Source organism: Phaethon aethereus (assembly GCF_964289735.1).
Source record: "Phaethon aethereus genome assembly, chromosome: 18".
NCBI lineage: Eukaryota > Metazoa > Chordata > Aves > Phaethontiformes > Phaethontidae > Phaethon > Phaethon aethereus.
Genome location: NC_138594.1, coordinates 2,611,419 through 2,624,716, shown reverse-complemented (window position 1 = coordinate 2,624,716; position 13,298 = coordinate 2,611,419). Strand labels below are relative to the sequence as shown.

The window sequence follows — 13,298 nt, the reverse complement described above, 5'->3', positions numbered from 1 at the left end:
CAGCAGCCCTCCCTGGCCAACTCCCCCGGTTTATATACTGGGCATGATGTCGTGTGGTATGGAATATCCCTCTGGCCAGCCTGGGCCAATTGTCCCAGCTGTGGCCCCTCCAGCTTCCTGTGCACCCCCCACCTGCTTACTGGCAGGCCAGCATGAGAAGCTGGACGATCCTTGACTACTTAGCAACATGCTGATGTTTTCAGTTGTTATCAACATTATTTTCATCACAAATCCAAACTACAGCCCTATACCAGCTGTCAGGAAGAAAATTAACTCTATCCCAGCCAAAACCAGGACATAGCCCAAGGCCAAAGTTGACACAGTATGAACCAAACTGAACTTTGAATATGCCTGTTTGTGTAACAGGAGCTGCTTCAGGAAGAAACCCGCCAGAAACTCAACCTGAGCAGTAGGATTAGGCAGCTGGAAGAGGAGAAAAACAACCTGCAAGAGCAGCAGGAAGAGGAAGAGGAGGCCAGAAAGAACTTGGAGAAACAGATGCTTGCCTTGCAGTCACAGGTAAGCTGTTGTAAATGGCACGTTTGTAAGGCCTGCACATCCAAGTGAGATGAATTGGTATTCCAAACCTCTTGGAAAAATGTCCTGTAATTTGCACACATGCTGGACTGAATTTATGACTAAAATTTCCTGTGGTCTTTCTCCATTGCAGTAATGACTAGTGCAGGACTTCCCCCTACTTAATATCCTGCTAGCTCACAACTTTTATGCTACTTTAGCTAGCAATAACATCTATTTCTGGTTTTGTATTTTGGACCTGATGCCTTTGTTTCTTTCTTGTGATGTACTAAGGTATGTGATTTTCTTTTTATTAAATTTCAGTTGGCTGATGCTAAGAAAAAAGTAGATGATGACTTGGGAACCATTGAAGGTTTGGAGGAAAATAAGAAGAAATTATTGAAGGATATGGAATCCTTAAGCCAACGCCTAGAGGAGAAGGCAATGGCTTATGACAAACTGGAAAAGACAAAGAATCGCCTGCAGCAAGAGCTGGATGACTTGATGGTAGATCTAGATCATCAGCGCCAGATTGTTTCTAACTTGGAGAAAAAGCAGAAGAAGTTTGATCAGGTAGTCTAGTTTCCTGTCATCTTGCTACTTTCTATGATTTTTAAATGGCATGTTGTTTATATTGTTACGGCATAAATGAGCCTTGTAAAAAGAAGGGTCTGACTAGAGGAGTGCAGTTACTGACAGATCTTTCATGAGCAGCTTGGCTGTTGTTAAGAGCAACTTGTCACTTATAATTTCAGTGAGCTAAAGGCCAGCTTTGAGTCTTGTTAGATCAAGTAATAAGCTCTTTATATACAAAAAGACCTTATATTGGAACAAAAACTTAAGAGCATTATTGTAATCCCTCTAAGATAGACTTAAGAAAGGATGTGAAGACTGAAAGATGAAAATAATATAAAACTTATTTAATCTTGATTAGTAGCTTGCTTTCCTCTTCTCATCCCAGAGAAGCTGTAACTGTTTTCTACTAGCACTTTGATCAAGATTGAGAGACTAGACAGCTTCTGAAGACCAATTAAGCTTAGAGCATTAACCACTTCATTGACTAAAACACCTGAGGCAGGAAGGACCCGATTATAGAACGTATGAGATGGATTAATTATTTCTTATGTTCAGATGCTGGCAGAAGAAAAGAACATTTCTGCCAGATATGCAGAGGAAAGAGATCGTGCTGAAGCAGAAGCAAGGGAGAAGGAAACCAAAGCATTGTCTCTGGCTCGGGCTTTGGAAGAAGCCCTGGAAGCTAAGGAAGAATTCGAAAGACAGAACAAACAGTTGCGTGCAGATATGGAAGACTTAATGAGCTCTAAAGATGACGTGGGCAAAAATGTAAGTACTTTTCCACACCTTGTTTTGTTATATACTGCATGGGGAATAACACAATAAAACTCCCTGGCTGGAGAAGTATATTTGACACAAAAATAGAACTTTTTGAAGCTGATTTATAAGCCAGAATTCTGGAGAAATTAATGCTTGGAATAAGGGGGCGGTGTTAATTAACATCAGGTCTCTTCAAAACATGTGAAGGCATGGAGGGCAGAAGTTGCTGGCCAAGTGACTGGTGGCCCCTGGACTAGATTTAAAAGCCTGTCTCATTACTACTTTTTTTCCTGTTTCACTGCACAGCTCATCTGTCCAATCTACATAGGTTTTTGTTGGGTTCTCTAATGCAGACTAGGAGATGCTGCTCTGCCTGTTCTGATTTGGTGTCCGATCCAGAGCGTCACAAAATGTAGCGTACTGTGTTCATGTAACATTCATTTACTTCACTCTTAGTAACTGCTGATGTTGAGATATCTGAAGGAGGGGGTCTGATTAATATTTGTGGCTTAGGTCCATGAACTGGAGAAGTCAAAGCGAACTTTAGAGCAACAGGTTGAAGAGATGAGGACTCAGCTTGAGGAACTGGAAGATGAACTGCAGGCCACAGAAGACGCTAAGCTTCGTTTGGAGGTGAACATGCAAGCCATGAAAGCCCAGTTTGAGAGAGATCTGCAAGCCAGAGATGAACAGAATGAAGAGAAAAAGAGGATGCTGGTTAAACAAGTAGGTCTCTTTTACTGTACTTCATAGCAGGAAGGGTGTGATGATCTTTTGCCAAAGCTCTGTGGCTTCGGTGATAACTTGCTACCAGAAAAATAAAACTCTGCCTAAAGATCCCATCCTATAGAAATCCCAAACACTGATCTTTACAAACAATAGAATAGTCTTCTTGAGGACTCGCCAACTCGCCACTGTCCATTGTTAATGTTAGTCTGCTGCTGATGGTCCTCTAATTCAGCTGTATTTTGTCTCCAAAGTATTCGACATGTAGGTAGATTCAGTTACTGCTGCATGAGTGTATTTCAGGGCCATCCTACCTGGTGTACGGGAACAAATCCATGGATGCTGACATAGACTGAAAGACTGTAATTAAGTGAACAGTTTCCTAAATTAAATTCATGGCAAAGATTCCAGATTTGCCAGACTTGAGTCTCTTCAGATCTGCTTTGTGTTACTGGACTTCTCAAGAAATGCCTTTAAAATTTCATGCATGAAATTTTGTAAGAGATGATGGTTCTAAGTGAATGTTTCTAAAGTTTTAAGGAAAAAACCACCTAATATTTCAAGATTTATCACAAGAAAACAAAAACTTGCAATTACTGAGAAACTGAGAATCACCAATATAGAGATCTCTTAGAAATAAACATAAGCAATGGCCTGGAAGGCTTTTGAAGTTCACTGAAATGCAAAATTGCTATTTTCTTGCACTGGATAAGGGCTCTTGACCTGGCATGAGGAGAGAGACTTGATTCAAAACTCAATATATTCTTTCATGTTAGTAACCTGTGACATTTCTGGCTCAGTTTTATTTGTGTATGAGTTCAGTTTAGTTCGTCTTAGTCTGGCTGCTTAGATACTTTGCTTTTCTGTTTTGTTTTGAGAAAAAACCCGCTGTTGGTGTATAAATGCTAATAGCACAGCTGTTTCAAAGAGAATTATTTCATTTTTTTCTTGAGAAAATGAGGTGATTCTACATCTTATTTTCCTCTTAGTGATTCAATCAGAATTAGTGATATCTGCCCTGGAGTGGTACCTAAACGTGGATAGGTGTGCTGGGCAAGATGCTGGTCACTAAGTAGCTGAACAGACGAAATGGAAATGCTTCAGATGCCGAGTTATTTATTGTCTCTGTTCTCCTTTTTGCCAGTTCAGAGAGATCTGCTTCCGATTTTTGGATTTGTTTTTGCCATCTGCAGTGCCTTCCCCTGCAGCTTGCATTCTGTAGTCTTTTCCAATTTAATGATGATAATTCTGCTCTGCAAAGGCCTTTTGGAGCCACCGACCACTTTGTTAGGATTTTGCGTTTGCTCCATTCCTGGAACTGAGCCTGTTAAACACCTTGATTTCACAGGTGCGAGAGCTGGAGGCAGAACTGGAAGATGAGCGCAAACAGAGGGCTCTCGCTGTGGCAGCCAAGAAGAAAATGGAAATGGATCTGAAAGACCTGGAAGGTCAGATAGAAGCTGCAAACAAAGCTCGAGATGAAGCAATAAAACAGCTACGTAAGCTCCAGGTAGGCACAGCTAATCAACGGAGCTGCTTTCTCTCCTGACGGTTTGTCGAGGATGTTGTTTTTCATTAAATACGTCTGTAGCATGAATGCAAGAAGAGGGTTAGACTCGACTATGCTGACATCTGTCATAGAGTATCTGGCCTGAACTTATAACCTGCTCAAAACTCCTCATCCTTTTGTCAGTGAGGAGTTAAGATTGTCCCCCACACACTTCTATTCAATAGTCATCTTTTTCTTTATTTCAACACTTTGCATAAGGATTTACTGAGTATTGCTTTCGAGGCTGCATTTTTTAAAATTATGGTTGTTTGTATCTTTGAATTTATTGATCTGAGCTCAGCTTTTGCTGACTGCTGCTTCCTCAAATTGAACCTCTTAAGGCATTCTCAGCCAAAAACCCTCCAGAGAAAAAGGAGTAAATTTGAGTTGCTTTTAAAAAGCTCCAAGATGCCCATTCCTTTTAGTATGGCAAGGAAAAAGAGTCCTGTGTCAAGGATTTATTTCCCTTTCCCAGGAAAATATTCAACATTTGGTACGGTTCAGTTTTGCCAAAAATTTTCAGTACCATGGCCCAAAGCTGCAGGAGTATGAGGCCATGACAAGACTCTGTAAAGCATATGACAAATTAAATTGCCTTTCGGCCCTGTCTGCTTTATGCTTTGGCAATTCTACCTCAAATCCTACTTCAGCTGAATGAGGGCAATCCTGGAACTGAGCCCTGGATGAAGAGGGAGCCTCGGTTAAAGCAAGAAATACTGGTACCGAGCGGTACCCCGCTTCTCTGTTCCAAGAGGACAGGACAGCTAGAAAGTTCATACCTGATCTCTGTACGCTTTCATACAAGCACCTGAAATACGTGATCTCATGACTGGTGGTATTTTAAAGATGCAGGTACAACTTAAATACAGTTTCTCCAACTTTCTCTCTCTTAGCATCTCAGTCAAACTTGTGCAGATTAAGATCTTGGTCTGAGTTAATGGTGTTTCTCAAGGGAAGTGTAAGGATGTGCTTCTAGGTGTGCAAAATGGTGCATTGTGTTACTTCTGAGCTGAGAATAGTTTCTGACTTTGCATACTGGTAATAAGTTTTGGGTTTTTTAGTCAATTTAAGTAAATTTTTTAGAAGTCATTCTAAGGTCTTTACCACCCCATAAGTTTCATGACAAGTGTAATTGAGCAGCTCTTTATTAAATAGAGGTTTTTTCCTACAAGAAATATACCAGATAAATGAGGTGAAGTCTTATAATGTGATGTTTCTGACAAGGAATTAAGTGATGGAAAGATGAGAAAATGAAGTTTTACTATGAATGTAAGAACTGAAAATGCATTTAAGTGGAAAGAAGCCACTTTGGGAGGAAGGTCTTACCTCTTAAGGGTCAGAATGCTTCAGAGCTACTAATAAATATTGTGATTGTCCTAATGCAGCATGGCTTTTTGCTTCCCCTGCTTTCCAACCGCAGGCTCAAATGAAAGACTACCAGCGGGAGCTGGAAGAAGCCCGTGCATCCAGAGATGAGATCTTTGCACAGTCCAAAGAGAGTGAAAAGAAGCTCAAAAGTCTTGAAGCAGAAATACTCCAGCTCCAAGAGGTGAGACTGAAATCCAAGAAATTTGTGGGTTTTTTCCTAAAGGAAGGGGAATACCAGAGAGGGGCAAAAAGAATAATTAAGAAGTAATCTAGTGAGTTGAACAGAGAAATGGGAGCCTGGAGGTATTTCTCTTTTCCCCTGCTCCAGGTCATCAGTGAACTCCTTATAGCATTGTAGGAATCATTCCAGTAGTCTGGACTTCATTTCTCTGCCTGTAGTGCAGGAAAGTTTTACTACTGCTTAAACAGATTTGAGGCCTCACTAAAACTTGCAAGGTGGTTCAAGAGTCTGTGGAAGGTGTGGTGCAGTGTCAGTACTAAAATGGATTATTGGAAATACATAAAAACCTAACAATCTCCAGTCCCTCAGGGCATCATTTAAGTCTGTGGAGGTTTATCATTCTGCCACCTTGGGTCCTCATCGCTTTCTCTTAGGGGCATGTGTTCCCTCATTGTTGGCGATTCATGTAAGAGCTCTAAGTCTTGCTACGTATCGCTCATCTCCCATTATCTCCTTGGTCAGCCACAAGGTCAAGCATCAGCAGAATTGTCTTGTGTGAGCAATTGCCTCTTTTTGTCCTGTATTAGCTGCAGACCACAGTTCGAAGGGATCGGTTAGATTTCCCTACACTTTTATGTTTGAGCCATTACAGATAACCTACGACTTACTAGAGCTTTCTTCTGCGGACTTCAAACTTGTCAGTCTTGCACTTGCAGTGCATTTAGTTGTCCTTAGTGGATGCCTGGGTGTTTCTACCACTTAATACTGTTTTATAATTTGAGATTCAGTGCTGTTTATACTATTGTGCTCAAGATTTTATTTTCTGTACTTCGTTTGCATTCATGCTATGTACTGTGTGGGAACCTCAAAAAAAAATTGCATAACTTAGTGCCATCTTTATACTGAATGTGTTTATTAAAGCATGTGACAGAACAGTTTTCTCATGCTGTTTCGGGCTTGAGTGTTACTGATCTTCACAGTTTGTTTTTTTTTCCTTAACTTTGTGTAAGGAACACTTCAGGGACAGGGAGAAGTAAATCCATTGTAGTCATAAGGCAGTTAAGGAGAGGAAATACCAAGATGTGCCCTGCTAGCTTCTACAGGTGTTCCTTCTGCTTATCCATTAAAAGACCTCAGGGATATCCCGCTTCACATCATCTCCCAGAAGTTATTAGAAGGCTACATTGTTTGCAGAAGTTTTGAGATTCCTAATACTGTAACAAATCTTTTCCTAAACCTTTGCAGGAGTTTGCTGCATCTGAAAGAGCCCGACGTCATGCTGAGCAAGAAAGGGATGAGTTGGCTGATGAGATTGCGAACAGCGCTTCCGGAAAGTGAGTTACCAAATGCATTAATTGTGCACCTGAAGATCTTCAGGCACCAGCAGCTGTCCTTGGTAGTCTGCTTGTAAATTGTGTATCGGCCCGTCTTCGTGATAAAAATTCCTTGTTGTTATGAGGAGAATTGCTTACACAAGTAGCATCTCGTGAAGATTTGCAATGCCTAAAGTGTCAGAAGCAAACTAGCTGGTAGTTTTGTATCAGACCTGAACATGTCTTGACCCAAATACTTCCTTTCTAGATCAGCGCTGCTGGATGAGAAGCGCCGGCTGGAAGCTCGTATTGCACAGTTGGAGGAAGAGCTCGAGGAAGAGCAGAGCAACATGGAGCTTCTCAATGAGCGGTTCCGAAAGACCACATTGCAGGTGAATCCATTGTTGGCAATGCTGTTGGGGCAATTTGTGTTTCAGTGTGCAGATAAGTGGAGGCTTTGAATAGCACCAAATGACCTTCTGTTCTTCTCCTCTGAAAGGTTGACACGCTTAATTCTGAGCTAGCTGGAGAGCGGAGTGCTGCCCAGAAGAGTGAAAATGCACGGCAGCAGCTGGAAAGGCAGAACAAAGAGCTGAAAGCCAAGCTGCAGGAACTGGAGGGTTCTGTGAAGTCAAAGTTCAAGGCAACAATTTCTACTCTAGAAGCCAAGATTGTGCAGCTAGAAGAACAGCTTGAGCAGGAAGCCAAGTAAGGAAAAAAATCTGTTTGCCTATGTTTGCTGTCAGTTGAATGTCTGAAAACTCCTTGCCGAAAGTTTTTGTAGGGCTGACATGTGGGCCTACAGCACAGGCATTGGGGTTTATTATCTGGAAACCTACTGTTTAGGGGACACACTTCAACAAGACAGCTGTAAAATGACTGGGATGGACAGTTTCAGAATCTTATTTTGCTCCATAACTGAAACTGAATCAACTCTTCACCTGAAGTTAGCCAGGTGAATAGGTGGACTGGTAGTCCCAGGATCCGCAGGGTGCTGCAGAAGTTTCTTGAGACAAGATGAAACATCCCCGTGAGACACCTGGTCTCTTTGGTTAGAGGAAGCAAGTTGAACAGCGTAGGACTGACCGCTTTAGTTAGTTGAGGTGAATTCTGTGCTCTGCAGAAGTCTGCTTTTCTCCAGTGAGTGCTTCCCGCCTGTCCTTTTCATCTCAATCCTCCAAATGCTATTTTTTTCTTTTCTTTTTTTTTTCCTTTGACTAGTTCCTCCCAGAAAGACTGAAGGGGGACTGTCATGCCACCATCTCCACTCCTTTTGTGCTTTTGGCTCTGGGAGGACACTGTTAGTGGTTAGCAATAACTTTAAAGCTGCTCTGTTAAATCTTAATCGTGAAGAAGTACCTTCTTATCCCTCTCTTTAGCATACGTACTGTGTTCATATCGCTCCAGTGCTAACACTTTACAATTTCAAAGCTGCATGCCAGCCAGCCTTCAGCATATTAAAACCAAGTTCTGTTGATGGTGGCAGGTATGTTAAGAGGACTCAAATATCAGTTACACAGAGAGACAAGAGCCTTTTGGAAAGGACAGCCTGTGCGTTCCTAGCCTTCAAGGACTGGGACAAATGATGGCTTTTGACTATTCTAGGGAAAGAGCGGCTGCTAACAAATTGGTGCGTCGTACAGAGAAGAAATTGAAAGAAGTCTTCATGCAGGTGGAGGATGAGCGTCGACACGCAGACCAGTACAAGGAGCAGGTAGGTGCAGAGGCTTGGCTTTTGAGGCCTGTTTCTCAGAAAAGGCAAATAAAACCATACTTTGAGGAGAAAGGACTTGTTAACAAGCATTTTAATGAAAACATCTGAGGGAACCCGCATCTTGATCCCTAAACCACTAGAGTAGCTCCCAACAGTCAAAGGCTCCCCGTGTTAGCTCTGGTGTGATGGTCCGCTGGCATCCCAGACCCAGGAACTCTGCAGAGTCCACACTGGAGTCTGCAGTGAAGCTGATGGTTCTTCTCCAGTTGGGCTGGTAGGGGAGGACAGGGTGACAGCTGACCTCCCAAATCGTGGGGTTGCAACTGCCGAGTTTGATCCTGACGACCTGGTTTTGTGTTTTAGATGGAAAAGGCAAATGCCAGAATGAAGCAGCTCAAACGCCAACTGGAGGAGGCTGAAGAGGAAGCCACACGTGCAAATGCTTCCCGACGTAAACTTCAGCGTGAGCTGGACGATGCCACAGAGGCTAACGAGGGCCTGAGCCGGGAGGTTAGCACCCTGAAAAACAGGCTAAGGTAGGTGGTGCCAGTAGCAATGGGTTTATCTGAGCCCTTGTGTGCCCACAGACAGTCTCCGTGCTGCATCCCTGGGGAGCTGCGGCACTGCCGAAGCAGAGCCGCTAAGGGTAGGGGATGGGTCAAACTGGAGCCCGCTGGGAACGGCTGACTGAGCCCGGTGATGGTAAGAAGGAAGCTGCCAGACCACAGGGATATTCCTGACTCTTGAGGCTGAACTCTTTGGAGCTTATGTTGGCAGGTTCCCTGGGGTTGCCAGTTCAATCCAGCTGTAGGTAAATGTGACAGGAGACAACTCAGTCACGCTCTTCTAGTGATCCCTCTTTTCCTGACCCACTCTGGTGGGAGTCTTCCAGCACTTTCCTTGAGAGCGGGTCTTTGAGATCGAGGTCTGTGTCCAGTATGGATGGGAGTCAGCAAAGATGAGGCTGGTGCAGAACAAAAACCACCTCTGCAGGGAGAGCAGCTGAGCTGGCGGGCTCGTAGGAATGGTGGCAGGGGTGCAGTGCAGCGCTTCACAAAGGGGCAGCTGGTATTTTCTTTAGAGAACCCACTCTGTTTAGTCCTTGGTCTGCGCTTGGTGCTTGTATGGAGAAAATATTTTAAGTTACTTGGAACCTGCCAAATTAAGGTGAAGGTGTGAACTAAGCAGGAATACCAGCGTACCAGATAGTCCTCGCGCGCAGTGTCTTGGCCCCTCGGTCAGAGAGAGGGTTTCGGAACACCAGGTGTGAAATTTGCACTCGGGGTGTCCCGGAGCTGCACTGCCACCTTCCCCTGCAGGGAGGTCGTTCAGGGGCTCGGGCCATGGGTGAGACGTGACCCATTGAGCAATTGCCGTGTGCTGCTTGTTCACAGGAGGGGAGGCCCCATCACCTTCTCGAGCCGATCTGGCAGACGCCAGCTGCACATCGAAGGGGCTTCCCTGGAGCTCTCGGATGACGACGCGGAGAGTAAAGGCAGCGACGTGAACGAAGCGCAGCCGGCCCCTGCTGAGTAGAGCCCCGTCGCACCGCGTGCATGCAGAGACCTTTTACACAGTAGTTGGCAGGAGGAGGAGGACTTTCCCGACCACCGAACTGCCTTGTGGCCGTAAATCTGCCTTACGAAACGTCGGCATGCTACAAGGTTACTTATTGTAGGTCAACTATGTCTTAAGGCTCTCCAGCCTCACCATGCTGTACCCTGCTTCAGCTATAGGTACAACTGCTTTTTTATATATAGTAAACAAAATGGGATCGTCTCTGTTCAGTGCATCTATTTTCCAGATACTCATTGTAAAGCCATTTTATAAAGCATCATGTGAAGGATGAAACTTTTTTTTTATCAATACAGAAACTTCATTCCCAGAGGGTAGGTGGTTGGGACAGCCCCGTTGTCATGACTATGCATGCTTTGTTGTACTGACAACATCCTTCCATTGCTTCCGTGCTCAGACGGCCCTTGGTGGGGTTGAGCCTGTTGGATCATTGAAGACCAAACTGCACCTGTATTTTTCTTTTCTCCTAATTGTGATCAGCACACAATCGGCGAGTGAACTGTGAAAAGGCCTTGGGCAGTGTTAGAGGGAAATGTAGGGATGAATGAGTAGTGTCCATTTTTAACCTGCAATATCATTTTGAAGTGTTCTCAGCACCTGCTTCATCAGTTAGTGTTCCTGCAGTACAGGCAAACTGAAATAGCATCGCCGTTCCTCATCTGTACAGTACTTCTGCCTTTGTAGAGACCTGCTATTACCATGCCCAACAGATCTGTATATATATTAAGGCTAGTATAATGTGAACACCAGTGGAAAATAAACATACAACACAGGCAAAATTAATTTATTAATTTATGGCTGAGTGAGTTAGTCTTCAGGGGATGGAGCCGAGCGGCTGCACTGTGAGACGAGGCTTGCGCGACAGCTTAGCAGCCAGCCTGGTGTTCCTGGGGAGCTGATCACGGGGCAGCCGAGCACAGCTGGGCCGCCTGTACTGTGCGGTGTGGGGCTCGTGGGGAGCCTGCGGCTACAGCGGTGGATGTTGCCTGCCTACGAGTTGACATGCCAGTGGATGTGAATCCTTTTTTTTTTTTCTGTGTTTTTTTTTTTTATTTTGAACAGTATTACAGCGAGTAGTTAGCGTTCTGTTTAAATAGCTGAAAAACTGACATTACAGAAAGTGCCTTAGACACTACAGTACTAAGACAATGTTACATATATAATTTGCCTATATAACAATGATTTAATGTATTAATTTTGACTGTGCTTCATATCATGTACCTCTCTAGTCCAAGTGGTATTATTGATATTAGTGACAATGAATCAGTGTTAACTAGGAAACTTCCTCTGCCACATGCTCAAAAAACATGGATTTCCTTTTTTTGGTTAAAAGCTTTAACATCTGTTGCAAAGGTTTTGTTGTGTGTGTTTGGATATTTTTAATCAAACTGGCTGTTGACCACCAGGCATCTGACTGCAAATATCTTGTTTTCTTGTATACCCATATTTCTAGACAATGATTTTTGTAAGACAATAAATTTATTCATTATAGATGTGGCTGCCTGCTCTGTTTACTTACAGGAAGAGCTATCTCCTGAGGCTGGCATAGACCTTAATAAACGAGAATATGACTGGAAGCTGCCTTTTCCCTTCTTACTGTTTTGTTTGCTTGCTTTTTTTTTTTCTTTTTTATTTTGACCTAAATGCAGTATACAGGGCTTGGTCAAGGACTCTGAGCCTTTGCCTTTGAACTCAAATGTGCTGGAGCACAAAGGGAGCTCTGAAACCTGATGCTCACCTCCAGCCCCTCATTTCTGCCTTTAACAGGGTCTGGTCTTTTTTCTGAGCAGTTAAATTTCCTATTGGGGTGGTGGGTAGTGCAGTACCTGCTCCATGTGCCAGCCTGCATGGAGCTCTGGGAGGAGGGTAGTGATGGGTTCAATGAGGCTGCAGGCACTTTGCTGTGACTGCTGCAGAAAGCAGGGCCTGGTGTGGACCAGCGTGAGCTGCTGGGGGACTGGCCCCAGCCCCTGCCACCATGTTCAATTCTGGGCACCTTTTCTGCAAGCACTGTAGCTGCTGCTGCTCCTGCTCTGGAAGAGGGCAGGGGACAGTGAAGGGCCTTTCCCTTTTTCCCAGCCTCAGGCTCTGCCCAAGAGCAGTGTGCCCTGACCTGGGGATTTTTAAGGGGGGAAGGAGGGAGACCCTGCACCCCCCAGAGGGAGCTGGTCACAAGGAGGGCAGGAGTCTAGTCCCTGCAGGGGCTGCAGCTTGTCTGTAATGGGGCAGGGCAGCCTGGCCAGGAGGAGGAGGAGCTGGTGGCACTGACCAGGCACCCTGGGCTGTTGGCTGTGAGCGGAGCAGCTGCCCTGGGGTTGGGGCTGGAGCTGAGCCCAGTGGCTGCCCCAACCTCTGGGACAGGCAATGTGCTGCTGGGCTGGCAAAGCCAAGGAGCTGGGAAGGGAACACCCCCAGCCCCACTGTTCTGCTGAGGGCAAATGGCTTTCAGCTTCTCCTGAGAAGGCAAAAATCCCTGGCAGCTGGAGCCCTCTAGCCCTTCCCAGGCTCTTCCCAAAATCAAATCGTGAAATGCAGGAGCAGGTGCCAGGAGCAGAGGGGGCAGCTAAGGGCTGGGGCAGCAGCAGCTGTGAGGGAAGGGAGCAGGAGCTGCACGGAGCCATGTTGCCAACCCATGGCTGGGGCTTGGCAGAAACCACTACATGACAAAATAGAGCCACTGCCACTGTTTCTGCAAAATCCACTGATTCCACATTAAAAGAACTTTTATTTTTGGAAGATTGCTCTCCTTTTTGTTTTTTTTTAAACCACATCATGATCTGTGTCACCAGGGTGGTATGGTACACTGTCCTATTGAAACATGCCATATAGATTTTGAATAAATAAAGCTACAAAGCCCAAGTTATGTACAAAGATCTTAGGCAAAGATATTATGTTTACAAACCTATGTACAATAAAACAAATGTAAACAGTCAAATGCAGCAGAGGATGCACAGGAAAGGGGGAACCATTCAAACCCTAACTGCAAGGTGGGGCTTCCCACCTCACTTCGGCTGGGCCCAA

At 44.6% G+C, this 13,298-nt stretch overlaps 1 protein-coding gene across 1 annotated transcript in view; it reads left to right on the top strand.

Annotated features, from left to right (window-relative positions):
* The window catches only part of MYH10 (myosin heavy chain 10), a gene marked incomplete at both ends in the record, with an annotated part of 68,819 nt that extends 58,581 nt beyond the window's left edge, over positions 1-10,238 (top strand). The window contains 12 exons of the mRNA XM_082008145.1: positions 367-519; positions 841-1,089; positions 1,648-1,860; positions 2,365-2,577; positions 3,926-4,087; positions 5,547-5,675; positions 6,921-7,009; positions 7,257-7,380; positions 7,488-7,696; positions 8,594-8,702; positions 9,066-9,238; positions 10,097-10,238. Coding sequence (XP_081864271.1) covers positions 367-519; positions 841-1,089; positions 1,648-1,860; positions 2,365-2,577; positions 3,926-4,087; positions 5,547-5,675; positions 6,921-7,009; positions 7,257-7,380; positions 7,488-7,696; positions 8,594-8,702; positions 9,066-9,238; positions 10,097-10,238 — 1,965 coding nt within the window. The remainder of the gene's footprint in view (positions 1-366; positions 520-840; positions 1,090-1,647; positions 1,861-2,364; positions 2,578-3,925; positions 4,088-5,546; positions 5,676-6,920; positions 7,010-7,256; positions 7,381-7,487; positions 7,697-8,593; positions 8,703-9,065; positions 9,239-10,096) is intronic.
* Positions 10,239-13,298: the final 3,060 nt, after the last annotated feature.